This window comes from Nipponia nippon, unplaced genomic scaffold, assembly GCF_047370975.1.
Source record: "Nipponia nippon isolate SJK-2023a ecotype South Korea unplaced genomic scaffold, ASM4737097v1 scaffold_7, whole genome shotgun sequence".
NCBI lineage: Eukaryota > Metazoa > Chordata > Aves > Pelecaniformes > Threskiornithidae > Nipponia > Nipponia nippon.
In genome coordinates this window covers 24,260,062-24,288,052 of record NW_028262391.1, presented here as the reverse complement: position 1 = coordinate 24,288,052, position 27,991 = coordinate 24,260,062, and the positions used below count along the sequence as shown (strand labels likewise).

Sequence of the window (27,991 nt, the reverse complement as noted above, 5' to 3'; positions counted from 1 at the left end):
TCAGAGGTAAAAGATTTTATTATCCCATGGATTTTTCCTAAGAAGTAAGAGTCCTACCAGACAAAATATACAAAGCATCTTATGTTCTCTTTCTAGACAACTTCATTCTCATTCTATGAAACAATGACCACGTTAGTTCACCTTAAAGAACCAAGGTTTGTCCTTACAGCTGTGGGATTGCACAGAGTTAACATATTCAATGACCAGTTAATTCATGCAGAATCAGAAGGAAGGGGAAAAAGGTCCGTATGCTCACCTGAGTGCAGGCTTAGGTTCCTAGAAATGAAGAGAAACGCAGGGCTTAAATTTACCAGTTTGTGGTACTTCCATTAAGCAAACCTATTCTCTGACCCTTCCTGTCATCCACTCCACAATGAAAGGTTAGGGCTAGTAGCAAGTTATCGTTGGAAAAACACAACGCTAGAAAAGCAAATACCCCTCTGGCAGTGCGAGGCTTTCCTTACCAACCTGCGTGAAGTGCACCTAATTCTTCATTTTACATCAAGCTTAAAACAGAATGAAACCAAAGTGTCCTCCTCTACCTGTTAAACTATGTTTATACAAAAAAATAAATTCTCAGTCTCTAAGGACATACTAATTTCTATTGCATTACTGACCATTTTGAGATCCTGTTCTGTTTTCACATAATTAACTCACAGTATTATTACTTAAAAGTTTTGTTCTAAAATATATTCACTTTTTTTGGTTCTGCTGAGTTAATGATTGTACTTGCATTTACTTTATCCTTCCTCTTCTAAAACAACAAGCTCATTTCAACAGATGGTGAACACGTCCAGATTTGCTGGAAACCAATTAACAAGAATGTGCTAAGCTGAAACTCACCCCAGTCTTTCAAGCCAAAAAACTGCCTGCATTTCAAGAACCTAATTAGTTTTAACTATATTTATGGAACAGAGGGAAGAATATGTAATTACTCTGCAATTCTACTGTCTGATGATCAATAGAAATGCAGTTTTGGTCACACAATTTCTCTGCAGTATATTGGTCAGCTGAATCTTGCCTTGTATCAATATCTGTACTACAATGGTGCCTGCAGATAATGTGACACACAGCTGGACTGCAGCAATTACTATCAAAACAGCTTTCATCAGAGGAGTTCTACAAGAATACACATTCTGTTAAAAAAAAAAAAAAATTAAAATTCTGCTTCTGCACTTGCCGGTAACTACCAGTTCTGCTGCTGACACAACTTTGTACATGGCATGGCACCCCATCCGCACACAGATGGGATCTCGACAACTCAGGAAGGAAGACCCGTGTGAACATAACTCATCTTTCCAGGCAAGCAGAGCTGGCCAGGACAGACACGGGGCTGGAGTAAACCACCCAGCTCCACCCACAGCCACCGCCTATAGATAGGGCATCAGTGAGCTTTGGCACCCTGCATCAAAGATTCACCTCTCTATTTCCTTGGGGCAAGTGCCAGCAGATCTGCCCAGGATCCACAGCAGATGTAACTGTGTGTTAGAGAAAAGCCTGCACAGCCTTGCACTTCACCCTCTGCTTTGTGGCCATTCCCAGCCCACCTCATTGCCCCTTGTCCCGGCCTCCTGCCCACCCTGAACACCCATTAGGATACCCAGCATTGCTCAGTGGGTCACGCTGAGCCATGCTGCGTTCAGGAGGAGACGTGGTGAGGGGTGAGTCCAGGAGCCAGTCATAAAAACAACACATTGTGGTTGCTTTCAGTGTTTGAAATCTGGTCTTCAGGGGGACAGCACATAGCAAGCTGGGACCACCACAGCATGGTTTGGACAGAAACCCTCCCTCTGCTGAGCTTTCTGAATCACCTTGTCTGTAGTCTCACAACTATTCTTTTCCTAAGTGCATCTGGTTACATCTTTCTGGTCATTACATCAGCATCAAAATGGTAACCCTCCTCCTGTACATACACCTTCTGTCCCAGTGCCATGGCAGCCTCAAAGCACTACACCAGCCTGAAATCACCCAGCCGGGAAAAGAGCACCTATTTCCAGCACACCTGTTTCTCGGCCATCCCTTCTGCCCCAAACCTGCTCCCAAAAGAGATTCCTGTCCTGTGGCATGGAAGACGCTGCATCTACTCCCAGGCTATCTTTGATCACTGTGTAAATTTAAGCCCAGCAAACGTCTCGGGTAGGTAGCAGGGAGAAAAGAGAATCCACTGGGAGGCCACAACGGACCCAAGAGGTTAGAGCTGCACAAGCAAGGGAGGGAGTAAAAAAAGTAAGACAGATTACCATGTCTAAAGAGAGGGCTGAGAGCATGTGTGTGCAAGCAAAGCCAAGGAAGGTTACATCTGGAGAGCGGCTTCATGACTTTTTGCAGATAACAGTTTCGACCACAAAAGTGTTTTCAAAGTGACGAATACGATGACAGTTTTCAGCCTCACGTCGACTGATACCTAGAAGTGATTGAAAGAGAGAAGAGAGGAAATTCAACAAATGATGATCTACAAGAGCTGCAGTGAGTAGGGGAAGGAAAGCAGATGAGATGCAACCACTGAACACTGAAATGCAGGAACAACACAGCCCATATGAAAAGCAGTATAACCTGGTCTTTGGAAGAATAGCCATATTCTCTAGGCCATGGTCCTGCACTAAGAGCTGCCATGAGCTGGGGGACCTGCATGGAAACAGCTGGTTTCAGCTGTCAGCATCTCAGAGACCAGAAAGCTTCATGAAACCAGCAGAAGTCACACGCTGGTACAGAGCACAGCTCTGAATGCAGCCAAGGAGGGCTTAAAATCACCACCCGTCTGGCTGTTTGTATCCCCGCATGCATTGATCCTGCTATGGCCTCAGCCTCTCTGGGAAACAAGTAATGTTCCCCACGCCCTTAAACTGCAGGACCTCAGCCCTGGGGAGCTCTGCCGGTGGTGGTTTACAGCAAAGCCGGTGGTGCCCCTGCTGACAAGCAGGACTGTGCCAGGGCTCCACGAGAGCAGCAGCCAGCGTGCTGGCAGCCCCGTCCACAATTGTGCAGCTTCTGTTGGGAAAGCAACCACAAACGACAGCCATGGTGACTTCTGCACCCAAACGCTCTCGGCACCCTGCAGCTTCCCCAGAGATTCAAACCCAAACTGACTATAGGTTCATGTTTCAGGTAAGCCTGTAAGTACACCAGTACCTAAAAACAAATAAATACAAATACTGAAATAAAGGAGTTTTTTGCAGCAATATTACCATTTGTATACGAGATACATATTGCTGATTTTCATTAAATCATTTTAAGGTAGTCCAATGTTCCCTCTTCACAACTTTTCCCATATTATTAGGAACTTAATTAATTAAAGGCAATTTGCAGATCTAATCTGCTCTGAATAGCTGCCACTGAAGTGGGTGTCTCCATTAGGGAAATTTTCCAAACAATTCCCAACAGCACTGCTATTAGGTGAGCCCCAGGAGTCCACATGTAAATGAATTGCTGGCTCCTGCAACTATTTTCTCAATGTTTCTATTAATTAGGCTGATAGATGCAGTGCTAGAAACACAGCAGCCTGCACCCATTTGCAGCGGCATCATCCCAGATTTGGATTTAGATGAATTCGATGGGAAACACCTCAAAAGATCTCCTGTGCGCTTACACCCCCAGGGAAACCTCCCCTCTCGCCCTGAAGAGGCCAGCATGGCTGTAACAGCAGAAATAACGACTGTGATGTGGGGGGAAAGCAAGTTAGGACAGCTGAACACAGCAAGGCTCTTACGTCTCCTCGTGCTCCTCCGCTTCAGCCTGTAGGTCTCCTTGCCACTGCAGAGGCGGTAGATGAAGGAGCCGAGCTGCTCCATGTCACTGACGTGCTCAGTTGCGATCATCTCCTCCTGGATTATGTATGTCTGAGGCAGGTATGTCCCTTTCTGAAATGACAGTTTCCACCAAAATAAAAGCACAAACAGTGCTGTGATCTCCTCCTCGAACAGAACTGCCTCACACAAAGCGCCAAGAACAGCCAAACTGCGGAAAATTCACTGTTTGAAGGCTCAAACCCCACTTACCGAGGCCGGTTAACATTCTTCCCTGTCCTTGCAGTAAACTGTCCCATGCTACTAGTACAGGCCACACAAAATGGATTAGATCCGAAAATTGAATGTTCACGTAGGGGATGAAGCCAGTGTAGGATCAAACCTGTTATAAACTAACCCCAGTTTTACAGGGGGGTGTGCAAAGCTGTAACTCTGAAAGCACAACGAACCTGTCTGGAGAAGGATGAAGGCTCAAGCAAAATGCCAGGAACTCCACTGAAAACGTGCATTTTATGTTTACTTCAAAAGGCAAAACCCAAAAACACCAGCCTTGCTCAGATTCCAACAGTTTGCTGAGTTTTCCACACTTCCCCCTCCTCCTTGGTCCATTCAGCACAGCCACAATAATCTCCTGCCCTTACAGCCCACAGGAACAGGGACTAGAGATGGGCCATGGGCACCACATTTAGAAACACACCCCTGCATGGTAGCGGTGGGCACTCAGGGGAAAGTGAGTTCTCAACACACTTCCATCACCCCAGAGACATCGTCCAGCGACTCTGGGGCAGTGCAGGAAGGCAGCTCACGCCAGGGACTGAGCTGAGGCAAAGCAGCACCCATGAGCTCCCTGCTTCTGGGGTGGAGGCCACTATGAAGACCAGGGTGATGAGTGGGGTGCCTGGTGGGGAGACACAGTAGAAAGCCACCAGGGGCTAGAAAAAACAAGGAGAGAGAAAATGGGGGACCCAGGAGTACCCCAGGGATGGAGGCAGCCTCTTTCCCTGCAGGAAAGAGACCTTCTCGGCCGTGAGGACTCTCTGCAAGATGATCCCCGGATGCTCAGGGCATCTTGCAGCTTTCTGGGCATCGCTGCAACAATAAGCAGCTGTGTTACAAGTACAGCTTGGGCCGGGAGGCGCTTCCGAGCAGACTAGATGCTAAGCAAAGACTCACTTCTGGTCCCTTTAACTTAAGAAGAGTCACAAAAATAAAAGAACTTGCAGATCCTGGGGCCAATATAAATATAATCAGGGAGCAAAGCAACCAACAACAGCACAATTTCAAATATCACCTCTTCAGTTTCCACCACAGGACTGGTTATCTCCATAGAGATGTACCTGGAAACATGCTGTCTTAACTTAGCGCCGCGCTGTTGGGCTGGCATAACCTACTGGGTCGATAAAGATCTACTCTAATACTGGAGGACTAGACTATTAGTGGAAGTTTGTACTACACTAACACAACAGTTCTGCAAGAAATTCAATTATTGATTCTCAGTGGGAAAGTGCAGGAGAGGGCATGCGATACGTGCAGTTACTGGCAGGAGCTGTCATGTTAACACCCGGGACTGGGGCTCAGGGTTTGCCATATCCTTGACCTGGCGACAGGGCTTAGAGACCGACACATGCACACAATCCACTTTCTTCATAGTTTTAGATTTAAATAGCTGTGGCAGCTGAAGTAGTCAGGAATCATTGCTCCTCCATTGCAGGACTGTGCAACAAGCATGATACCTTCAATTCTCCTCCAAGAGTTTTAAGAAAACTACAGCACTGAGCGTCTTGTGTTCTGCAAAAGATGTGGATCATCCACCATTTAACTGGGTCATCTCCAACTTCCTGCTGCTGCACGGGGGGAGCATCCCTCCCATCCTTTTCTCTCAGATCCTTATGCAGCCCTGTTCACTGAACCGTTACACCTAAACAGAATAAAGTCTGCGAGAAGTAGCAGAGCTGCCATTTACAGGCAAAAAATCAGACACAAGAGGCCTGGTAACACATACATGGTGACAGCAGGGTCAAGACGTGAGCAGGGTCTGGCACAGCTGTGCCCGCACACAGCAGGGATTACAGAGCAGGCATAGGACATGCAGCAACCACACTGCAAAGGGGCACCCCGGCACCAGGCTGGCCAGGGGGAAAAGCACAAAAGAGCTTCACTCAACCCCTGTGCTGCCGCAGTCTGCTGGCGCAAACAACTAACGTTATTTGCTGGACCGAGGTTCAGTCCTAGAAACAGGACTGAAGCCACTGAACATCTTCAAAACTAAACTTTAAGCTGGAAACTAGTATTATTCATTAGGGACTTCTCTGAATTCAGAGGAGCAGAGAAGGCAAAAGGAGGTGCAAGAGGAGCAAGGCAAAACTCTCCAAGTCCAAGGACCAATGCAGCTCATCCACCATCCAAACAGGAGCACTTCAGAGCAGGGGGACAAGTCATCAGGTGACGAAGGTCCACCGCAGCGGGGAGAAATCTCCCCTCTCTGCCTGACACAGGCCACCAGCAAGGCTGCACCTGTGGACATGAGCATCACAGGCTCATAGGATAATTCAGCTGGGGAGGGACCTCAGGAGGTCTCCAGTCACACCTCCCGCTCAAAGCAGGGGCAGCTATGAGATCAGACCAGGTTCTTCAGGGCTTTATCCAGTCTGGTCTTGAAAACCTCTAAGGATTTCAAGGAGGTGGCACAACCTCCCTGGGCAACCTGTTCCACCGCTTCTGTCCTCATGGCAAAAAACCTTTTCTGAGCTCAAGACCAAGCTAAACACTTAAAAACAGTGTCTCTAAGATGCATTTTAAAACCTCCATAGACAGATTGGACACTCACCCATCCCAATAATCAGAAAGTTATTTAAACCCACATCTGTTTTGTAGTCTCTTTAAAGAATCAAACACGTAAGACCATTTTAACTGTATTTTTAATTCAATTTCTAATAAAGAGAAAGCATCATTTTGTGATTTTATATCTCTTATTTTAGAATGTGACCAGCATTCCCAGTCTCTCAGTTTTTTTCTGGGGCTCTGCTGTCAGCTTGTGCAGTCTTGCCTTTTCCATTTCCCTCTGCCTCAGGGACAGGTCATCTGCCATGGTCAGAAGCTGTGGCTGGTTTGGAGCAAGCTATAAGTAGATGTGTGCTGTACCCCAGCAGGGATCCCAGCAAATTTGCCAGATGGTCACAGTGCCTGAAATTGGGAGGACTGCTAGGAAACAAACTGGGAGTTTGACAAGGACTGGAGATCAGGCATTTTTCACGGCACAATCTTTTGCCTCTGAGCTTAGCCCCTACAAAGTTCATCACACTGCATGTCGCAGCACGTGAGCAAAGGGAATTTAAGAAAGAGTAAGAGTTAGATTGGATTTTTTTTTCTTTTCTTTTAAACAGACCATCACAGAAGGGAGTAAGAGACCCAGCCTCAGTGCTTTGCTTTACCTGCAAAAGACTGAGATATATTTGCGTCTTCTGCAGTCTTAAAAATCCTGGGTTTTTTTCCTGCTGCTAAGATTAAATAGTACTCTATTTTAAGACTATTTTCAGCCACTGCAATAGCAGCACAGGCTTCTGAGCTGAACAAACCTGCTGGTACTAAACCCAATTAATGCCTGCTGTGAACAAAGCTGCATGAGCCCAAGTCCAGCGTTGCAAGCTGCAGCACAGCAGGGAAGGCAGCACAGATTCCCCCCACAAAGGGTGAAAGCTGAAGGCCTGGTACTCCCCAAGGGACAGAGTGCTACAAATGGCAAACTGCAGCAGTAACCACAGCAAGAGTGAAAGGAGGGAAATCTTTCTTTTATTCCTTGATCAGTAAACATCAGAGGGAAGGAATCTGCTGCTTCTCTGTGTCACCCTGGTCAGGTTGATCTGTCATGCCAGCGTTACCGTGCTGTCTGCAAAATTAATGTTTCAACTAAACCCCCTGAAGCCTTCGCTCTATGTGAAGGCTCAGCTTGGTCAGGGCCAAGGCTTTCTTCCACAGACAAAGCAGTTTTGGTACCCCATGAGCTTCTAGCTGGCACTCAGGAGCCAACTCAAGAAAAGCATGCAAAATAAGCAGAATTGCAGCTGTACCTTCACATTAACCAGCAGCTCCCACAGGTTGCGAGGAGGCATCACGATAGTGGTGTTCAGCTCAATGACGTAGCACTTATCCAGCGTTATGTCATGGTAAGCTGTCAGACCCTGCATTCCAGAGAAATTAAGGAATTGAGCCCTTCACAATGAAACGTGGCTGTGAAGATGGGTGAAAAGAGGGAATTCAGGGAAGACAGGAAACTGCTTTAAGCAACAAACCTGTCCAAGGACCTCCCTACCAAGCAAGATGAGCAGGTTGGAAAATCTCAGGGAGGACCTTGGGAAGGAGGACAGCTAAGTAACAAGGTCATCGTAGATATATATGACAACAGTGATAGCACTAGGCCATGAGCACCGTGCTGGTGCACCCCAGCTCAGCCCTGTGCTACACCCCCTAAGGCCCCACAAGCTCCTTACTCGCTGGAAATCGTGGATGATATCCGCAGGGTCGCTCCCTCCAAACTGGGGCACTGGGACGTTGATTTGCTCGTAGTTCTCCTCCATGTAAATCTTGACGTCTTCGTGCAACTCCAGCTGCCCTTTGAACGGTGAATACAGCGAGTCTTCGTAAAGGACACCGCAGTGAAACACACTCTCGCGGGGCAGCTGTGGGGACGAGATCCAGGTGGAGGTACAACACTCATACACCCCACTAACAACTACAGCAAACACAGGAAGAAACGTAGCCATACTGGGTCAAGACACCCTTTTCAAACAGATGCTTGAGAATATTTCAAGATCAGTCTTTTTACCAGAAACCATTCTTGATGAAGGTAGTGCAAAAGACCCTTGTGAAATGACCACATCTCCCTTCCTGCTAGCCAGGTCCAAAGGGAGTAAAGGATTCCCTGTGGGATTTCACAAGGGGTAATTCAGAAAGGCAAACTGACTGCCTGTAGGCTCTTAAATTTCCTAACTGGGCTGTTCACACCCCTCCATAGACAGGGCTTCCAGTAACTGCATTTTTCTACATAAGACATATAAGCTTGGGGCAAGCAGAGTAACATTTCCAAAGGCATTTGTAGCTTGTATATGGCAAATGGACCAAAACAAAGTGGCTTCGCCTCACTGCAAAACAGAAGCTGCTGCTCTCCAGGGCTCCAGAAGCACAAGCTACAGGCAAGAAAGCCAACACAGAGTGATGAAGTCTGAGCACGAAGATCACAGGGACAAACTGCAGCCACTGGAGATTGAGACATAAAGGTCCTGTTGCCCTGGTCTCCAAAGCATCTCTGACCATGTTGAACGGGCTTTGTTGTGTAATTGGATATAAGCTGCCATTTGGTATTGCAGGCAGGCAGTGGGGCCAAAATGGGCCAGCAGGCATTTCCCAGCACCGTTCAGCGTGCGCCGAGGGCAGGCTATTGACCGGGTGATGGACTGAACGCTGTCCATAACCTGGTCAATAATCTTCCCTCAATGCCAGGGGCTTCATCTCATAAGGAAATGTCTACACCAAAAGCCCTGCAACAGGGTTCCATCACACTAACACAGCAGTGTATGGGAGGGTGGAGCAGCCCTACGGTTGTCGCAGGGTTTCCAGATCAGGTATAAATGAGCATGGGTAATAAAGCGCTGATGTATCTTAAAACAAAGATTGCAAATTAATTTGACAGCAAGAAAATTAATGGAGCAAGGGAGTGTATAAAAAGACTATACTGCTGAGTGGATAAGTGCTGGCTGCAGAGATGAAGGCAGCCGGCGGTCCTGGAAGAACTCATTCACTAATAGCTGCTCTGCAGCAGAACGAGGGCTTCAGTGCAAATCAATGCTCTGGGGTTTCTTGGCTAAACACTCAGGAAGCCACAGAGCTCAGCAGTTTCCTCCTTAAAAAGCAGCTCTGCCCTCTCTCATTCCCTATGCTCTGACCCACCACAACGCTGCCAGCCCAGTGCCTCAGCTAGGCCAGGCTTTGCAAAGACTACGTGGAAGAAAAGGTGCTGAATTTAATGGACGTTGAGGGCTTATCTTCCATACCATCTCCCGCTTACTTTTCACTTCTCCACTTGCTTTATTAATAGCAGCACTTATTTTTGTTACACCTACAGAGTTTTGCTGTGCTAGGGCCTAAAAAACCTACTGCAAAAAGCTGTTCCCTTGCCTGTACCTCCCTGCTGTCTCCAGGGCTTGCTCTCCCCTCACAAAAAGCCACGCTTTCAGACTGCCTTACCCCCCTGACAGCAGTGATCTTGGGTTTAAAAGGCAGAACTAGCAGGATATTTTTATGGAGTTTAAAAAAAAAAAAAAAAAAGGCAAAACAAAGCCACAAGGGAGGGGAAAAGGAGGGTTTCTGGAAGGCCGTTCCTGGGAATCAGGATGGAGGTGAACCTGAGCCTTCCACTTAAGACATGCCTCGTCTACAGTGCCCGGAGGACTGGCTCCCGAATTACTGCAGTGCAAAGCAACAAATAACAGCACCACCTCTTTCAAAGGTTGAAGCAGCTTGTCTGGCTGCTCCGGCTGAAGAGCCACCTTCCCGACTCGCCCGTACCTGGGTGATGAAGAAGTATCTGTACACATACATCGATGCAAAGACCAAGCCCAGGAGCAGCACAAGGAGACCCATGGTCAGGTAGCACACCCCGCTGAGCGATGACCTCCGGCCCTGCACCGCGGGAGCCGGCTCCTCCTGGGAGATGAAAACGAGAGCAGTAGTCAGCTGCCACTGCAAGGGATCAGAAAAGCAACTACATTCTATGCAAAGGCCGTGCATGAGTTTGCTGTCTGCGACTGAAGAAGGCAGGCACCATCCTGCAAAGTGGCTTCACATCTGGCAGCGTTCTGGCAAGAGTAAAACACTTCTTATGCATTTTCCTCTCCCAACCCCCAAATATATATATTTATTTTTTTACATATGTGTGTGTGAACATACACATATATATGCATACTCTGCTTCCCACCAACTGCTCAGAACAAAGTCAAGCTTTGTTTCAGTGGGCGATAAGGATCAACCAAAAAAAAGGAAATGAGGAACTAAGAGTTCCTGGCTACTGAATGTAACAGCATTTATGTATTTACACTCAAAAATTTTTGTTGAAATGCTGCCACTCTTGCAGCATTTTTGAGGTGGAAATTACTGGTCTCAGAGAAGAACCTCCTGGCCACGCTGGGGTGAGCCTACCCTAACAGCTATGTTGATCTCAACTTCCTTTTCAAGCAGATTCCTGCACACCTACCAGGAATATGGTCAGAGCATCAAAAGAAAACATATCTGCCTTTTTTAGAGTGCTGCCCAATCTACATAGACAGGAGCCAGCTCACCTCATCACAGCCCTCGAAAAGGAAGGAGGGCAGTGCAAAGGCATGGTTACCTCCTGGGGACCACTCATTCCAGCCTACGATGCTCTTCTTTTTACTACCAAAATAACCCTCCGTAATGTTAAGCAGGAAGATGTAAGGCCTTTCAGAAGAAGATGAAAGAAGCTGGTTCAGAGATGCCCCAGTTTCCACACAGAAGAGCTGAAAGCTGCCCTCAGCTGAGCAGGCAGGCAGGGGAGAGGCACGCCAGGGATGGCTCCTGCAGATTAACTCCCTCTCCACAGTACGTGATCTGATGTGTTGGATTAGAAAGATGCTCTCTCCACGGCTAGCCAGAGACCCGTACAAGCTGGAGAAACAGATTTAACAGGTCCTTCCAGCCCCTGAGGCAAGGGCACCCCAGCATCGCTGGGGCACCCATAGGGAGCCTGCCAGGTGGGGATCCCCCCCTACCTCCCCGGCACCTGAGCTCCATCGAGGTACAGAACAGGGGCAGAGCCAGGATCCTGCAACCCCTCTGCTACCCACTCCACTCCCAGCCGACGCGGACTGCTCCAGCTATTGACTACTTCTTTTCTAGCCACATTCAGACTGATAACTGCAAAGACCAAATTGCTTTGGGAGAGCCACAATTCCAGCACGCCTCCAGGAGAAATTAATCTGTATTTATTTCTTCTCCATCCCAGCTGCTGAAAGCACCTTTATTCACCGCCAGCTCCCTACACTGAAGGATCAGTTTTTAATCAGTTTGCAACTGCTCCTCCAGCAAATAAAGGGATGAGCAAACTGAAAAATACCACATTTTAGGTTCAATTCCAATCTTTCCCTTCTCCTTCTTCTACAGATGAGGGGCAGCAACTGTGACAAGCCACAAAGAAAAGAAGAAAGAAAAAAAAAAAAAATCACATTACTAGAGGAAGTTTAAAGGCGCTCTGACATGAACTGCTAGGACAGGAAAGTCATGCTGTATGTCAAGTGTTTCACAAAAACAAATTTCCCCAGACACTTGTCATCAGAGAAAGAGTGCAGACAGTGGGGGTGAAGAGGAACGAAAATATCTCCTGCTACTGACACTGAAGCACAGCTGAGAAAATGTTTAACGCTCTGCCAATGAATTACATCCGAAAGGTGCCAGGTTCCCGTGATGGATAATGTACTGCTCGCTTCCTCGGTGAGCTGCAAGTGCTAACTCCACAGAGAGCTTGGGGAGAGGGTTCAGAAGGACACAGCAGCTCAAAGAGAAAAAAAAATTACTCCCACTAAAAAGAAAAACTGTGTTTGAAGAATGGTAGGGAGGGGCAAATAAGCCCTCGCTGGTTTGCTATTTGCTAGAGCAGGTCTGTGCTCTTTGCACAGCCAAAGACACAGCGAGACATCCCACCCCTCACCGCCAAAGGAGATGAGTTCGGCTCCCTACAAAGCATTCCTGGCTTCGGGAAAAATGCCTGAGTTTTGCATTTTTGGAGGAGGTGGGGGAAGCGAAGCAGAGCTTTGCCCTGAGAGAAGTTACAGAACACTGGGAAAAATGAAAAAAACCTCAAATCCTGAGGGAGGAAAGAAAAACTCAACAGCAACCATTCTGATGGAGAGATTAAGGCAGCAAAGTTAAAAGTGCTGCCAGGCAGGTCAAGGGGAACAATTAACCACAGTCCTGCAAAATACTGCATAAAAATCACCTGTGCAAACCCTCACTGAAACACGCATCTCCTTCCCCAGTCCAGCAGATTAAAAGGCCAGCAGCCTTTGTCACGATGAATGAATTACAATTTAAAAGCAACTACACGTCAGTCAACACCTGAGCTTTGGGCTGGAGGCGTTCTCAGTGCTGACAGCCTGTGGACCGAGCAGCGCACAACCTGCTTTAACAGCATTTTACCCAAGATAACAAATCTTCACCAGGTTGGAAAAATCCAGGCAGCTTCTTCCACAGGCTGCTGCTCCGCTCATGCCGCAGCGTACCTCCTTCCCCACAGGACTGCCACTCCCTGCAGTAGAAATGTGGGTATTTTAAAACACAGGAAATCCATCGCAGCTGATCTCCATCTGTTCTTGCCATAGGAACGCCGGGCTCCCCAGCAAGGGAGCAGTCTTCCCCTAAGCTAACCTTATCATAAAGAGAACCAGGTGGTCCCAGCAGCAAGCTGCAGGAAAGCCATCCCTGCCAGAAAGACCCCCAGGACCAACCGGCAAACCAAACCATGCACCACGCTCATGCTGCACAGCAGGCTTTGCAGATCTGGCAGCGTTCCCGACCTCCATGAATTTCAGTGGTGGGGAAAAGAATTAGACTTGGCAGTGGGGTTCTCCTGAAGAGCAGACCACACCTTCGAGACACGCATTTCCACCGAGGACAAAAATCAAAATATTAACACACAAAAATGCTGTACGTTCACCAGATGTTTATCAATATTCCATAAGAATTCATTAACGCTCTGCCAGTGAATTACATCCGAAAGGTGCCAGGTTCCCATGATGGATAATGTACTGCTCTCTTCCTCGGTGAGCTGCAAGTGCTAACTCCACAGAGAGCTTGGGAGAGGGTTCAGAAGGACACAGCAGCTCAAAGAGAAAAAAAATTACCCCCACTAAAAAGAAAAACTGTGTTTGAAGAATGGTAGGGAGGGGCAAATAAACCCTCGCTGGTTTGCTATTTGCTAGAGGAGGTCTGTGCTCTTTGCAGACTTACTGATTACTGCGGACAAACTGATTAAAAACTTTGCAGACACTCTTCTTGCAACAAGCCATCCTACTAATTTTCTGCCTCAAACAACTATGGTTTTTTTTAGCCAAGAGAAATGGGAAAGGTTGGGGTCAAAACCATCCCTGGGACAGGTATTTCAGTTCAGCAAATGGGCTCTCCTTTTCTTTTTTCATCTTTTTAAACATGATATTCCAACAGTCGGGCATATTTTACACAAAAATCAACATAAGGCCCTTCTTTCCCTCTCTGGGCTGTGCAGAGGACAAACGTTCATTTGCTTATCCATGAATGAACAGATGGAAAAGTCACAGCAGCAGCAGCAGAGCACAACGTCCACAGCCCAGGCATTACAGATGTGCACGCAAGAAGGATGCACAGACAGATCCACAGCTCTGCAGAGTATCCCACTGCGATTTCAGGGCAGGAAAACCCTGCCACTCCACGCGATGATCCTTTCTTTGCTCTGTATTTCTTGGCACTGCCACATGCTCTAACGCCAGTGCAGGCAGCAGAGGCCACCACTTTGCTGACCCTACAGAAAGGGCCGGTCCAGCTCCCTTTCCAGTGTGAAAACTGGAAAAGGCTGCAATCCAAAGGGAAGGCACAGCTCGCTTTTGCTCCACATGGGTAATGGGGGAAAGCATCCGTCTCTCAAGGAGAGCGCCTGCGCGTCTTGGTTTTGTGCCAGGCTAATACTTCCTGCTAATACTTCACCCTGCCGGGCAAGAATCAGAGACAGCTCCAGCGCACAAGCCTGAATAACCCAGACGTGCTGACTCGGCTTCAGTTTGCAGGCATGATTGCTTTACAGACACTCAACCCAGCACCTGGCAGCAGACAGGATACTGGAATACAAAAAGGAATTCCTTTTCTTGGATAAAACGGGCTCTTCACTATGCTTCAGCGCCCTGCCTGCTCGCGGGGCCAGCGCAGGAACAGGACAGGCAGCAGGTGCCCAGATGGGAGAGGATGAAGTTATGATACAGACCATTTGGTAAAGGAGACTTGAAATTAGCCTGAGGGTTAAAAAAAAAAAAATGCTAATTCAATCTTTGGGGATTTGCTTCAAAAGTTCAGGTCTCGCTGAAGACACAATGAAAATGGCTGGTGTCCTGTTATCCCTATTTGTTACCGAATGGCTAAGGAGCACCTCTCCTACAAGGGGGTGTTGGACAGAAACCTGGCTGTGCTTTACAGGTGCGATGGCCCGTCCACAGGATGGAAATCAAGTCCAAATGCCAGAGGAAGACGGAGCAGGGAAACCATCAACGCCTGCCAGGCACTGCTGAGGGCACCTACTGCTGAGCAAAACCCCCCAGGCTTCACAGTGCTGCAGACACGGGGTCAAGGGGAGTTTGCAGCCCGGAGCTGAGCTCCCCAGCCCCAGGTCAGCAGCTCTGGCCCTGCGAGGCCAGGGAAGATGAGAGCCTGCAAGCACATTCACTCCCAGCTGGAAACTTCACTCCCCAGTGCCAGTGACTGGGCTTCCACAGCACCTTGTTCACCCTCTGCATCCTTCTCCAGCCTGCAAAGCAGGACTAATGCCCATACAAGAGATTTTCTTACAGCAAGAACCGTGTAGATTCCCAGCAGGGCTGCCATGCCCTGGTGTCCTCTGTCTTTTTGAAGAACTTAGCCTTTTAAAAAAATGCAGAAGTCCTTGGAGGTCCTCAGCCTTTGGACACACAACACTAGCACAAACTGCTAGCAAGAACCATACCCAGTGAGGTGTTGCATTTGATATTTCTCATTAATACAGTACAAGCTTATGAAAAATAGATATTTGATTCTATCACTCCTTCATCACCAACGTCTGGCTGAAGATGACAGAAGTGAGGAAATTAAAGGTGTCATGTCATGTCTTGCTCCCCCCTGAATCACACACCGCCTCGGCAGAGATGGGCTCAGCTCATGCCCTTTTCCTGCTCCTTCAGCTTTGGAAACAGCTCTGAGTTCTCCACAAATCATTTTTCCAGCATTTCTGAAACATGCAGGTTTGATATCTTTCATTTTAGGTGTAGCAGGGCCTGACAAACAAGGAACACAGCTCGGCAAGTGTCTAAATATACATCCCCAACAGGCAAAGAAGCTTGGGGCAACTAAAAATAGTAGGTGCGATTTTGATGACTGACAAGCGAGGAGAGAAATGTGATGCAGAGTAAATACTCAAATAGATGCGGTTTAGAGAGGAGTGCTATCTGAAAGGCAGCAAAATATGTCATCCCTCTCTGGGAGGTTGCTTGTTTCAAGGGAGCAGCAGCCTGAGCTCTCGATGTAGATGTACTGACGTAACTATAGCCACTACCACAGGCAGCCGTGGCTTCTTCAAAGGAAGCAGACTCGAAACCTGAGAAACCCACAACAGAAAAATGTAACTGATTTTGCTGTTTACTCATTTCTGGTAACCAAAGGCCAATATGGAGTATGGGAAAAGAAAAAAATCAGTTCAAGGTCTCTACCTTCAGCCCATCAAGTCCCATATTCACAGTCAAAATCAGTTACTGCTTTACAAAATATAAGGACCTGTGATAGCAACACCTCCATTGACTTCAGATGGAAAAACCCCACAGCTGACTGCTGACAAATTGCAGTGCTGCTGCAGTGGGTATAAGCTGGTACGGACTGACCTCTCCTCCAATGCACTGGGCTTGGATTTGAGTGTCGCCTCTTGGGAGAGCGACCCCCATGTCTGCAGAGATGCAGCCTGCTCTTCCTGCAAGCGAAGCAAAGCCCTCTCGTCCATCCACCCCACAGACAGCATCCCTACTACATGCAGGTGCTGGGCACTGCCAGCACTTAGTACCACTGCTCTGCACAATAAAAAGCACCGGAGAATTTGTGGGGCAAATTGTAGGGCAAGGAGATCCAGACCTGCCTCCCAGAGACAACTCCTCCCGTATTTAGGCATTCAGACCCAGGGGAGCTTGGCCGTGAATAGCCCCCAGGGATGGCCAGAGAGAGCACGGGTGGCCAGCCAGGGTTTGGGTCTGGAGTGATTGCCAAGCTACGGCTCTGGAGAAAGGGAAGTGAGAGACTATATTCAGGGAAAAGGCAGATGAAGGAAGACAAGAAGGGAAGAGGAACGGAGAGAGATAAGCCATCACAGCAAAGGCAGTTCATCCTTGCATCCACCGAAGCATCTCCCACACTCCAAGAAAGGCTCCTCTGCCAGATGAACAAAAAAATGAGTCCTGTCCTTAAGAGCAGTTATGCTTGGAGAGAGGAGAGGGAGTGAAATGAAGAGAAACACCAGGTGACACCAAGTGAGGAACAGTGCCTGAGCCATCGCCCTGGCAGAGAGTCACAGCGGCCAGTGCTCAGCACTAGCAATGAAAGGCCCCTGAACGAGCCTGTTACCTGGAAGGAGGGTCCTTCCAGGCTGAAGAGCATTAGGTCAGAAAAGAAAATAATGCGCTTGTGCATGTAGATATATACACACACATATACATATATATAGCACACAGTTTCCAAGGCAACTGAACTCCCTGTGCACAGCACTTGAGCAGCGCTTGTGCACGGCACGCAGCAGCTTTTCCACGGAGAACACAACTGATGGCTTTTGGACTCAAAGATGCCTGGAAGCCAAAAAAAAAAAAAAAAAAAAAAAAAGCTATAATTAAGATACTATCACAGCCGAAGGCAAGAAGGTTGCAATAAATGAATCTAATCACATCTTTAAATGACACCGCCACACGTGACTAGCAAAGCCACCTGCCTCAGGAGTCACTTCACAGCACTGGAAATTAGAATATCAAAAACAACCACTGGCTAATTAAAACCCCCAGCTTTGTTGCTATATGACAAAGACAGCAGGATGTTCAAAATGCAACCTAGCATGTGGGAGCTCCTAAGCGCTCAGTGATCATATTTTCCTTCTCCCCCATCAGTAAGAGAGATATAAACCTCCATCTTTTCTCCTTTTTCCATCTCTTTCTGGAACTAAGGGACTGTTTCTCCTCCCTCTTTGCACAGGGGTGAGTAATTCATTTCCATATATATTTTTTATTTTATTTTTTGGCAGAGGCACAACAACTTCCAGCTGGAGTTTTTCCAGCCTCCCTCTCCACTTTCCCAGGAGTAAAACCATTCAGAGCATTAGCAGAGCCAACAAAGCCCCTTGTAAAAAGAAGCCTATTCTTACCGGGCACATAGCTAGAGTCCCAGGCGTCACACTGAACAGACAGGCAGGCAGAGAGAAAATAAACAGCTGTGATAAAGAGGCAAAAAATGCCCCAACCTGGGTGTTTAACAGCCTGACTGCCAAAATATGGAGTCTGATAAACATGGCCTGATTTCCAGAAATCAACAGGAGCTGCAGCCACTCACTGTGACAAAGTGGAGAATCAGTCCCTGCCCCAGGGCAGCTCCACCACCACAGCTAAAAGGCTCTGGAGCACCTGCGCAGACCTCACCTGGGACAGGGAAGGAGGAAGCATGGCCAAGTGAAGGCCAGGGGGTTTTTTTGCAACCCTGAAGTGGGAGGTGGCATTAAAAGAATGGGAATTTTCCCCAGAAGAAGAATGAAGGTTAAGCTTTGGCATTGGGTCTCAAAACCTATCTAGAGCAATTAAAGACAAAAGATAGCTCAAGCAAGAGTGAAGCAGAGCGACTGCTCTGGGAATAAGGGAAGCTCTTACATCGAGGGGTTAGCAAAGCTAGAGGGAGACTTGATTCAAAGGTAAAGACATGTGCAGGTGGGCAGACACCTGGGTCCTTGAAAGATCTTTGACCAACGCCAAAAATACTCAAGAACGTTGAGAAACTGATGCAAGGAAATGCCAACAGCTTTCAGCTTGCTCTCAGTGTAGTGTCTTTCTTCTCCATCCAGGTGAGTGAAGAGAAGCTGCTACCAGCTGCCCACAAAACCAGCCTGCTTGCTTCCACCTTCATGCGTGGCTTGGGAAGAAGCAAGCTACAAGCCTGACTGCCCACCAAAGTCACGAGCTATCCCATGGCAGGACAGTGGGACCATGTCCTCCAGAAGGAGCTGGACAGACTTCCCTTCTGACAGCCACACACTCACCTTTCTCCAGACTAAAACTGTAGAATTGCTCCAGTATAAAACAAAACCACCTACCAACCTGTGCGAGAGGCCCAGGGAGTTCTGGGCACAAGCCCAGAGAACTAGCGACTGATTTTGCAAAAAGTACGAAGGATCGGGTGCTGTCTCAACACATTTGAAAGCAGAAAATGTGACAGGGAAAAGACCACACACATCAAAAGGTTTCACAGGATCTCACCTGAAGTTGTTCGCCATCAGTGATGGCTTTGGATCCTGATGAAGTACCACAGCAGAGCAACAGTGGGGCAGAGGACTCACTTGAACACCGCAGCTGGGCTCTAACCACTGCTTCCCCCCAGGGAGCTCCATGTCCAGATAGTTTTGGGGTCCAAACAAATGTACAATTTAAAACTACAGCACCCACCTCCAAGCTTCTACAGTCAGGCAGGCAGAGATGGTCAAGAGCAAAGTAGGCATTTTGGGTGTTGCCAAGGGCGACAAGCACTGCTGATCTGGTTGTGGCCAACTAAGCCATTGCTGTCCTGCCTCACTCATCCACTAGCATTGACAGATTCCCAAAAGGCTGGTACAAAGGAGGACACGGCCATGCCCAAGGCGCTTACCAGCTGGAACAGCCAAGGTACTGCCTTCTGCTGGCTCTGCAGACGAGAGGGGGCATCAGAGCTGTAAACTCCTACTGTTCGCTCTGAGCAGAGGGGTGAGAGTCCAGCGCTTCCCAGAGTTCAAGCTGAAGCGTCTTAACAAGGAACCAGATTTCAGGTTACAACATTTGCCTCTTCCCTGAAAATCAGGACTTACAGCGTCACACTGTAAAATGAAGTCACTGCTCCCTTTCAGAAACACTGACAGCGATTATCTCTTCTCCCAGCAACAGCGTAGGAAAACCCTGACAGTCAGTCCTACACTCAAGAATTCACGACAAAGAAACAGTGTCTAGTTTAACAGCAGCAAGAGAGGAGGCAAATTTACCCTTCTCAGATTTATTGTTCAAACTGACTTCAACGGTAGGGCACAGCAGCAAGGAAGACAACTCTGCAAAGAAAATGCAGAGGGATGGATTAAAAAAAACTAAACCTCTCACTGTCCTCGCTGAAATGGTAACACTGGCATTAAAAAAAAACCAAAACATGCCTAGGTTCCCACACATCACCTGGGAAGAAAATACCCGTCCAGAAGTGAAAATGCCTTTTTGATCTCCTGTAAACCCATTAATGAGCAAAGATTTGGTAGCACAAAAGCAGGAACTGCAAAACTGCGCACAAGGGCAACTCATCCCCCCTAGATGCTCCGTCTCGCCAGACCTGGAAGCGATGCTCTGCTGCGCAGGAGCTCCTCTCCTCTGAGCAGCCATGCAGCCCGCCTGCCAGGCCACCTCTCCCCAGACAGCCACGCGAGCAGCACAGTGCAACGACAGGGTGAAAACCAGCATTCAGCTTATCACTGCACTGCGCAGGGCTTCTTACAGCAGAGCAAGGAGGGCTCCTGTCCTATGGACAGGACCTATAGCACTGCAGTATTAATACATGCAGCGTGTGCAGAAAAGCTTCTGCCTCTTGCTTTCATATGGTTTATTTATTCCCTTTAAAACTACTTCTTTTTAAAGATATTTCTTTGTTTTCTGTGTTTTGCCAGAGAACTTCCTGCACCCAAAGCGGGCAAGCGCAACAGGTTCTTCCCATGTAAAGAGCACCTACATGCAAAGCTGTGTTGGCTTCGGCTCTCCTCCAGCTTTGGGAGAATGCACACCTCTAGACAGACATTTCAAGTTTCTCTGTCTCCAGCTCTTCACTCTACATCACCTTGGTGAAAGAGAGCTCTGCATTTCCAAATTCAGTTGCATTTATAACATTTCTGCTAGAAATAGTCATTCCCTCTCTTAATCCCCCTGCCAATTTTAGCCAGATCCTTTGTCATGCTCAGTTGGAATATGAAATATTCATGTCTGGAGTCCAGTAAGATATTCAAGTCTAGCACTTCACTAGAGCAGATCCTGTAAGGGTCCAGAGATGTTTTTTGAATTCAGCCCTTTTCCTCTGCTTCCAAGGCATCCCAAAACCATGGAGAACTAAGAACCAGCGACAACGCTTCTTTTTAAGCTGATGACTCCATACAGGACACAAAAAGAAGTCATCACTTTAGCCCACGTGGATACAGGGGCATTGGGCAAAGGCCAGGAATAATCTTCTGTTACAGGAGCCAGCTTCTTCAAATTAACATTTACTGTGTTTAGACCCCTAAATCAAGACCTCAACATGGTGAAAATACCCACAGCTCAGGAGCATCAGGCCTGGACTCACACATGCAAACACGTCAATGAACGTAATCAATCCACATCGCTGCCAGCTAGTTTTTCTCCCTCTCTCTGGATTTACAACTTGTTTTGTGAAAAAGCCTGTTTAAAAGACTTTTCCTCACATCCCCTTCCCTCGCCATCTGTCTTCCACCCAAAAACATCCTGCAAGGCGGTCGCTCATAAAACCCAGCACTGCACTGGCACAGCAGCTACCACCAAGCTGGCACGAACCCACTTTACAGGGCCAGCAGAGTTGCCTGCATGGCCAGCAAGAGCCGCCGCTCCTTCGCCTGCCCCATGCGCTGGCACCCAGCTCTGGAGCATCATGGCTCATGGCGCACCGGTACCTCTGGGAAGGCCAGAAGCGGCATTGCTGCCTGTCCTGCTCTGATCTGCTGCCACCTCCCATGAAGCACGCGTCCTCTCAGGCTTGCTCGGGCAGATGCAAAGCAGTCAGAGCTCCCTGTCCCTGCCTGAGCACAAGAAAAGACAGGGGAGCAGGGGCACAGCAACAGCCCCAGCAGCAAGACACTATCTGTCTGCTAAGAGCTCCACATCCACAGCAGACCTGCTCCTCACTGGGGAGTGTCGCAGTGGCAGTCAGGAAAGAGCTTCCTGGGCACCAGAGAGGCAGCCGCCCCCTCAGGGAACACACTCCCCAAGGGCTTCAGGGCTTTCCCCTGCTATTTCTGTACAAACGGAGCAACACGCTTGGTGTGCGACCTGCCGCCAGCTGCCCCAGGCTGGGAGCAAGGAAGAGGCTGGGGCAGCTTCACTGTCAGCCACCCAGGGAGTGGCAGCCCTGCAGCCAGGAGGCTGAGGCACCCCACGGGACGGTCACGCTGAGGTGCAGCCTACAAAGAGACCACACAGAGAGACAGAAGGGTTGGACGGATCCAGCACCGGGTGGCAAGCAGCTCCTTGTGGGAAGGCATTTCCAGATGATGAGGGTGTGTGTGATCCAAAGCCCACCAAAAGGAAGAGTCTTGTCAAGTCTCGGGTAATGTGGATGGGAGGAAAGGCACGAAACCAAAGCCTTGTATTACTGCAACCAACCAAGCGCAAAACATCAGTCGCACCCACAGGACACCATTGCATGCACCCTGGAAAGCCCCTTGCAGCCCCTGGGCCTCTGACCCGCTGCCAAGGTGTTTCCAGCAGGCTTGCCAGTGCCTGCAGGTATAGAGAGCACTCTCCCAGTCCTCCTGCTTCATCCATAATGCCCTTCTCTCCCACCAACCAGACCTAGTAGCCACGGCCTGAGCAGACGCAGTCCTCCCCTCAACATTCATCCTTCTGGCAAGCCGAAAACAAACACGATCGCACGTGCCATCTCAGCACAGCCTTTCCCAGACGCAGGACAACAGGTTTTGCTTTCTGCTTCCTCTCCCCAAAAGGTTTCTGTGAAAGCATCCCCCGACACACACAGATGTCTTCCCATCGTCTGCAAACCGTCCCGGTCCCCACGGACACACAGTCTGTGCTGCAGCATTTGCTGTAAGGCACGATTCACCCTGGGCCAGCAGGGAGGAGCATTTGGCAGAGCTCTTAGCCAGGGCAGCTGAGCAGCCGGTCTCTGCCACACACAGAGCAAGAGGGATGAGAGGCGCCTCTTCCCTCCAGTTCTTATCATTTACCCCTTGTGAAGCAGAAAATTTTAATGAAACCCCTTCTCCTCCTGCTCTTGCGCTGTCTCTGCAGAATAAGTAGCTGCTAGTATTAGAAAAGGTTTAGAAGGAAACAACCAAAAAAATCCCCAAACCAAACTTTAGAGAGCTCCAGCCATCAGTTTTACTCAGCTCCTGTGGATTTCAACATCCATCACAAATGCAAGGAGCATAATTCCCAGAACAGTACACACAGCGTATGTATTCATTTCCATTTCAGACTGTAAATCTGGAGTTCAATTAAAACTCACTAAATACTATTTTGCAACTGAGAAAATATTTTCCAGCAAATACAACAAATTACTGACTGCATAACCTCAAACTGCCTTCTGCTCGAGGCTGCTACGTCCTCCCAGCTCCTACTAACGACAACAAGACTGTTTCTTTTATAAGGCCTTAAAACGTTGCAATTGCCTCAAAATTACGTGGATTTTTCTGACAGAGTTCAAACTGCATATTCTTTCCAGTTCAAACTGAGCTGGGCAGGGGAGAAACAAGGCTCAGCACACGCAAGCTTGCTGTCACCTACTACTTGTCGGGACACATTAGCATCACAGACATCTTCCTGCATGCCACATCTTTGCATTCATGGAGCACCTGCCAAAATTCACAGGCTGCGGAAGCTGCCGCTGAATCACATCCCAGCTCTGGCTCCTATCCCTGAGATTGAAGTTGTGAGATCAAAGAAGAAAGGAATGCAGAGCATCTTGTTTGCATGTCACCAATGCCGTTTTGCTGCAAGGCAGCTAGAGCAAGACACACACAGACAGGAATTATCGGCAGCAAGAGAGAGAGCATGGCAAGAAAGCCTGGCTACGGAAAGACCAACCCCACAAGTTGGGTGTTTTACAAAGCAGCACACACCCTCAGTCCAGCTAAGTACAAACTACAACCAAAAGACCATTACGAAAGAATCCAGTGTCATAGCAATACCCTGAAAAATAGCATCAGGGAAAGGCCACCTTCTTGTCAGTGGATGTGCTGCTCCCTGGATGCCCTCATGCTGTACCGACTCACAGCAACCTGCTCCTGCCCTTCTGTCACAGGTCTTATGCTGATTTTTCTTACATGCCTGTCTGCTGGAATTAAGAGACTGTTGAAGAGTCTTTGTTCTACGTTTGCGTTTTTATGTTCCTTTGTAGCTCATGTGGGCTTAAAAGAACAACATAGTGCCCCTCAGGAGTCAGAGAAAGGCCGAAGGCAATGTAAAGAACCCAAGATTTGTTATTTGCTACCTAAGCCAATTTCATTCATCTGGCAGGACCTGAATTGGAATAATTTTGATTGCTGGGATCTGGCAGCACTAATGATGGAAATAAGCTTCTGTTACTTTTATTTTATTATTGTTTAAACTCTTTTTCTCACAGTGCATGTGAGAAGGAGCCAGATCCTGCCCGAGCTTGTGCAGGAGCGGCAGAACGACCGACTTCTCAGCTGCAGAAAACTGATTTTATGGCAGTGTGCGCTGGAAGTCCAGTGTGATAGTCAAATTTCAGGGCTGGACATCAAAGGTGGGAAAAAAACCTACCACCTTCTTTTGTTCGTAATTAGAAAAGATGAAGTCTGGAAATCACCGAGAGATCACAGTTGGCCACATTGCCCCATTACAGGTTTCTATACAGCTCCTAGGCATTAGATTAATAGATGCAATCATGACAGACTGAGCACACTCAGACACTGACAGCCCAGCTGAGAGCTGCGAGCACATCCGTGCGTGATGCAAGAGATCGTTATGACAGAAGCGACTCCCTGAACTCTCTGCAGAACTGAGCAATCTCCTGCAGCACCTACTGCAGAGCAACTCTCCGGGGCAGGTAATTCCCACTCGCTCAGTAAGGACGTGAGGAGGGATGCTCTGCACTGCTGCAGGAACGGAGCAAGACTACAGCTTCCCCCATAGTTTTTTGAGTCAGGGAGATAATAGGGTTCAATAAATGATCAAACTGCGCGCACAGTCTAAGGCATTTGTGAGGAATACAGAAATGCCATTTTAGTCTCCTGTTCTGATACAGAAGCACTGTAACAAGGCAGACTTGACGCTGTGGGTCAGGCCCACCTCTCTGGGCAACACCCTCCCACTACGCAATGCCATATTTACCCCAGCGGGTCTACCCTCGCAGAAGAGCTCGCAAGCTGGGGGCTCTCTAGCACAACAGGCTTCAGATACACTCAACTCTTGGCCAAACGCAACAGTGCCCGTTTCATCTTCTCCTCCTTGAGAGGGGCACCGGCCGCACCACCCGCTGCGGGCCGGCGCCTGCCCGTGACTCACGCGGTCTGGATGGGACTTGGCATAACTCCACCCCCAGGTCCCAGCCAAGCTCTGCGTCTGCCAGGGGTGCCCCAACGCCTTCATCCACCTCGCGCCTGGCAGGATCCCGGCCTCCGCAGGCAGAAGCACTGGCTCCCCTCTAACACCCGTCACCTGAAGCCAGCAGAGCGGTTCAACTTCAGCATGTCAACTCCCATCTTGAAAACTGCAAAGCATCTAGAGAGCTGTGCATGCTCTTATCCCCTTGCCTCCTATCTTGCTCCAGCACCCGCCGTTTTGATCCTCTCGCCTCTTCTCCATGTCAACCCTGAGCCTTCAGAGACATTAGAATTTGAACTGCACCCATGAATGATCAATCCCAAATTACATTCCCCCAGGCAAAACCACCTAGACCAAAGGGATGAGTTGTGATGCCCATTGTCCGTGCTGGCCATTTACCTCAGTGCCCATGGATGTCACTCCCCATAACGGTGCAACCACCCTGCCTCATCCCCTCCCCACTCTTCCAAACTTCGGATGCCTCCGCACCCTCTAGGAGACGAGCTAACATCCATAAAACCAGACGCTTTTATCTTCCCCCAGGCACCTCTCCTACCAGGAGCAGAGCTCCGAGCAGACACCCGGCCCCACGCACGCACTTTTAAGCTATGACCGGCTCTAACTTAGCAGAAAAGGGAAAAAACCCGGCGCACAGAGGGCCGCCACCGGCGGCACCCGCCGGGCACAGCCCGGGGGGCACAGCCCAAGTGGCACAGCCCGGGGGACGGGCACAGCCCGGGCCGCGGCGCCCGCCCGCCCCCGCCCCGCACTCACGGCGCCCGGGGGCAGCAGCACGGCGCCCGCCGCCCCATCGCCCCCCGCCGCCGCCGCCTTCGCCTTCTCCTTCTCCGGCTCCGGCTTGAGCACCGCCGGCGGCTGCTGGACGCCGATCTTCACCATGGCCCCGCGCCGCCGCCGCCGCCCGCGCCGCCGCCGCCGCCGGCACCGGCACCGGCACCGCCCCGGGGAGGGGCCGCCGCCGCCCCCGCCCCCGGCAGACCCCCGGGCCGCCCCGCTTCCCCGCCCGCCGCGCCGGTGGGATGGGGACGGGGGCGTCCCCCAAGCCCTCCCGCCGAGGGCTGTGAAGGCAAACGGGGGTTTGCAGCCAGCAGGGCCGCGCCCGGGGCACCGGCGGGCTTCGGGGCTGCCCGGGGGGCCCGCAGGCACCGTCCGAGTCCCGGGCGAGAAACCTGTCCTTAGGGATCTGCCTGCCACCGGCACCCACGGCTGCTTCCCCGTCTCAGCCGAAAGCTGTTCGCTCCCCGCAACAGCCACCGCCAGCTCTTGCTTCAACAGCCTTTGGCTGCAGCCCTCGAGCCCTTCCGCAGGCGTGAGCACACGGAGGGTGCAGCAGCAGCCCCAGAAGGCCCAGCTCTCTGCGGTGCTGAATCTTCAGTACTGCAAGTGGCATCGCTGAAATCGGGTCAGGAAAGGGACAAAACCAAAATAAAACAAAACTAAAACAACCCACCAAGCGTGGTGATGCATCAGCCTGGAGAGGATGCACGCAGAGAGGAGAGGTTACTCTGGGGAAAGCTGGGATAAACCCAGCTGCCGCTCGCTTCAAGGCCTGAGACCAGAACCCGTGGAGGAACGGAGAGCGTTCAGGTGGGCTCTCCCTGGGATCAGCTCTGGGCAGCAGAACAGATGGATCACCTTCATCGTGGGGACAGTGACCTAGAAAAAGCCCTTCCCGACAAAAGCAGAGTGTGGCATGCAGAAGAGAATTTGAGGCCGTTGCATTTGTGCCACTGACTCTGGTCTCGCGGCACTGAATGCTGGCTGGGGAGCAGCAGGAGCAGCGCTGCCTGCAAGGGGCCGCGGATACGAAGGGGCTCTGAACAGCAGGGACAGCGGGGCTTTACCTGGCGGTACACAGGATTCACTGAAGCACTTGCACAGCAAGGAGTAAAGAACACATGTTGACAGTTTTGTTAAGGTAACAAAATAGGAAAAAAATATTAACAAAACCCTCTCTTGCCAGCTGTGGGTAGTACAGAAAGTAGCAAACTGTCAGTGGAGAAACACAGCAATACCCTTACATTGATTTGGTCCACTTAAACATAGTATTTATTTATAATAAAGTCATTATGAGCATTTTCTTTCGATCCAGAAGGATTCATTATGTACTGAGTGCTTTACATCATGTTATGAACTAACCCATTGATAAATTAGTGCTAAAGTTTGTTTGCAAAAAGCATCTTTGGCAGGGATTCAATGTTGACTCACAACAATTGCTCATAGTGCTGACTTGCCATTGTTCAATATTTAGAGCCGCTCAGTCCTCCTGGCATCCCGCCGTGTGGGTAAAAGTTACATCAGGATTGCAAGTTTTATCTCACACAGAGCTAAGGGGCAGCATTTCCAAAACAGCCCCTAATTTTAGGAGCTCAAACTGAGACAAGATGATCCTGAGTTTCTGGCATCAGGAGTGCTTACAGACAGATCCAAACATCTCACACTCAACATGCAAGCCAAGACACACCATCAGGATCTTCTGTGACAAAAGCTATAAGGCAGTCACTAACTACTCTAATAATGTTTATCCTAAATGACATGTAGTCTTAGAGCAAGGAAGTATCCAGAATAGGAGCAGAGGGGCAGAAATCCCTGTGCCCCACTCCTCTCAGTCCACCAGGTTATCCCACTTTCTACCCCATTCATCACTCTTGGGCATAGATTTGGCCCTGCCTTTTTTTAGATTGTGCGAGGAAGAGTGTAGCCAAACAAAGTTCTCTGTACGAGAAACACTATATTACCTCCTTTGTCTCCAGTCCAATGGTCTACTGGGCAGCTCTCATCACAGAGAAGAAATCTAAAGCCAGGATGCCAGCTAGGGAAAAGTGATATGAAATCTCTCAATACATCTGATAAATGGCAGAGAAAGCTTGTCACAAAAATCTTTAGTTTAAAGGCAGAACCTGT

General features: G+C 49.1%; 1 protein-coding gene across 1 annotated transcript; it reads right to left on the bottom strand.

The window, feature by feature from the left end:
- ITM2C (integral membrane protein 2C) lies at positions 1-26,020 on the bottom strand. Its single transcript, XM_087739877.1, has 6 exons — positions 25,841-26,020; positions 10,305-10,442; positions 8,231-8,419; positions 7,811-7,921; positions 3,707-3,857; positions 1-2,404 (listed from the first exon to the last, which is right to left on the bottom strand). The coding sequence occupies exons 1-6, from the start codon at positions 25,964-25,966 to the stop codon at positions 2,313-2,315; spliced, it is 807 nt and encodes a 268-aa protein (XP_087596003.1). The 5' UTR covers positions 25,967-26,020; the 3' UTR covers positions 1-2,312.
- Positions 26,021-27,991: the final 1,971 nt, after the last annotated feature.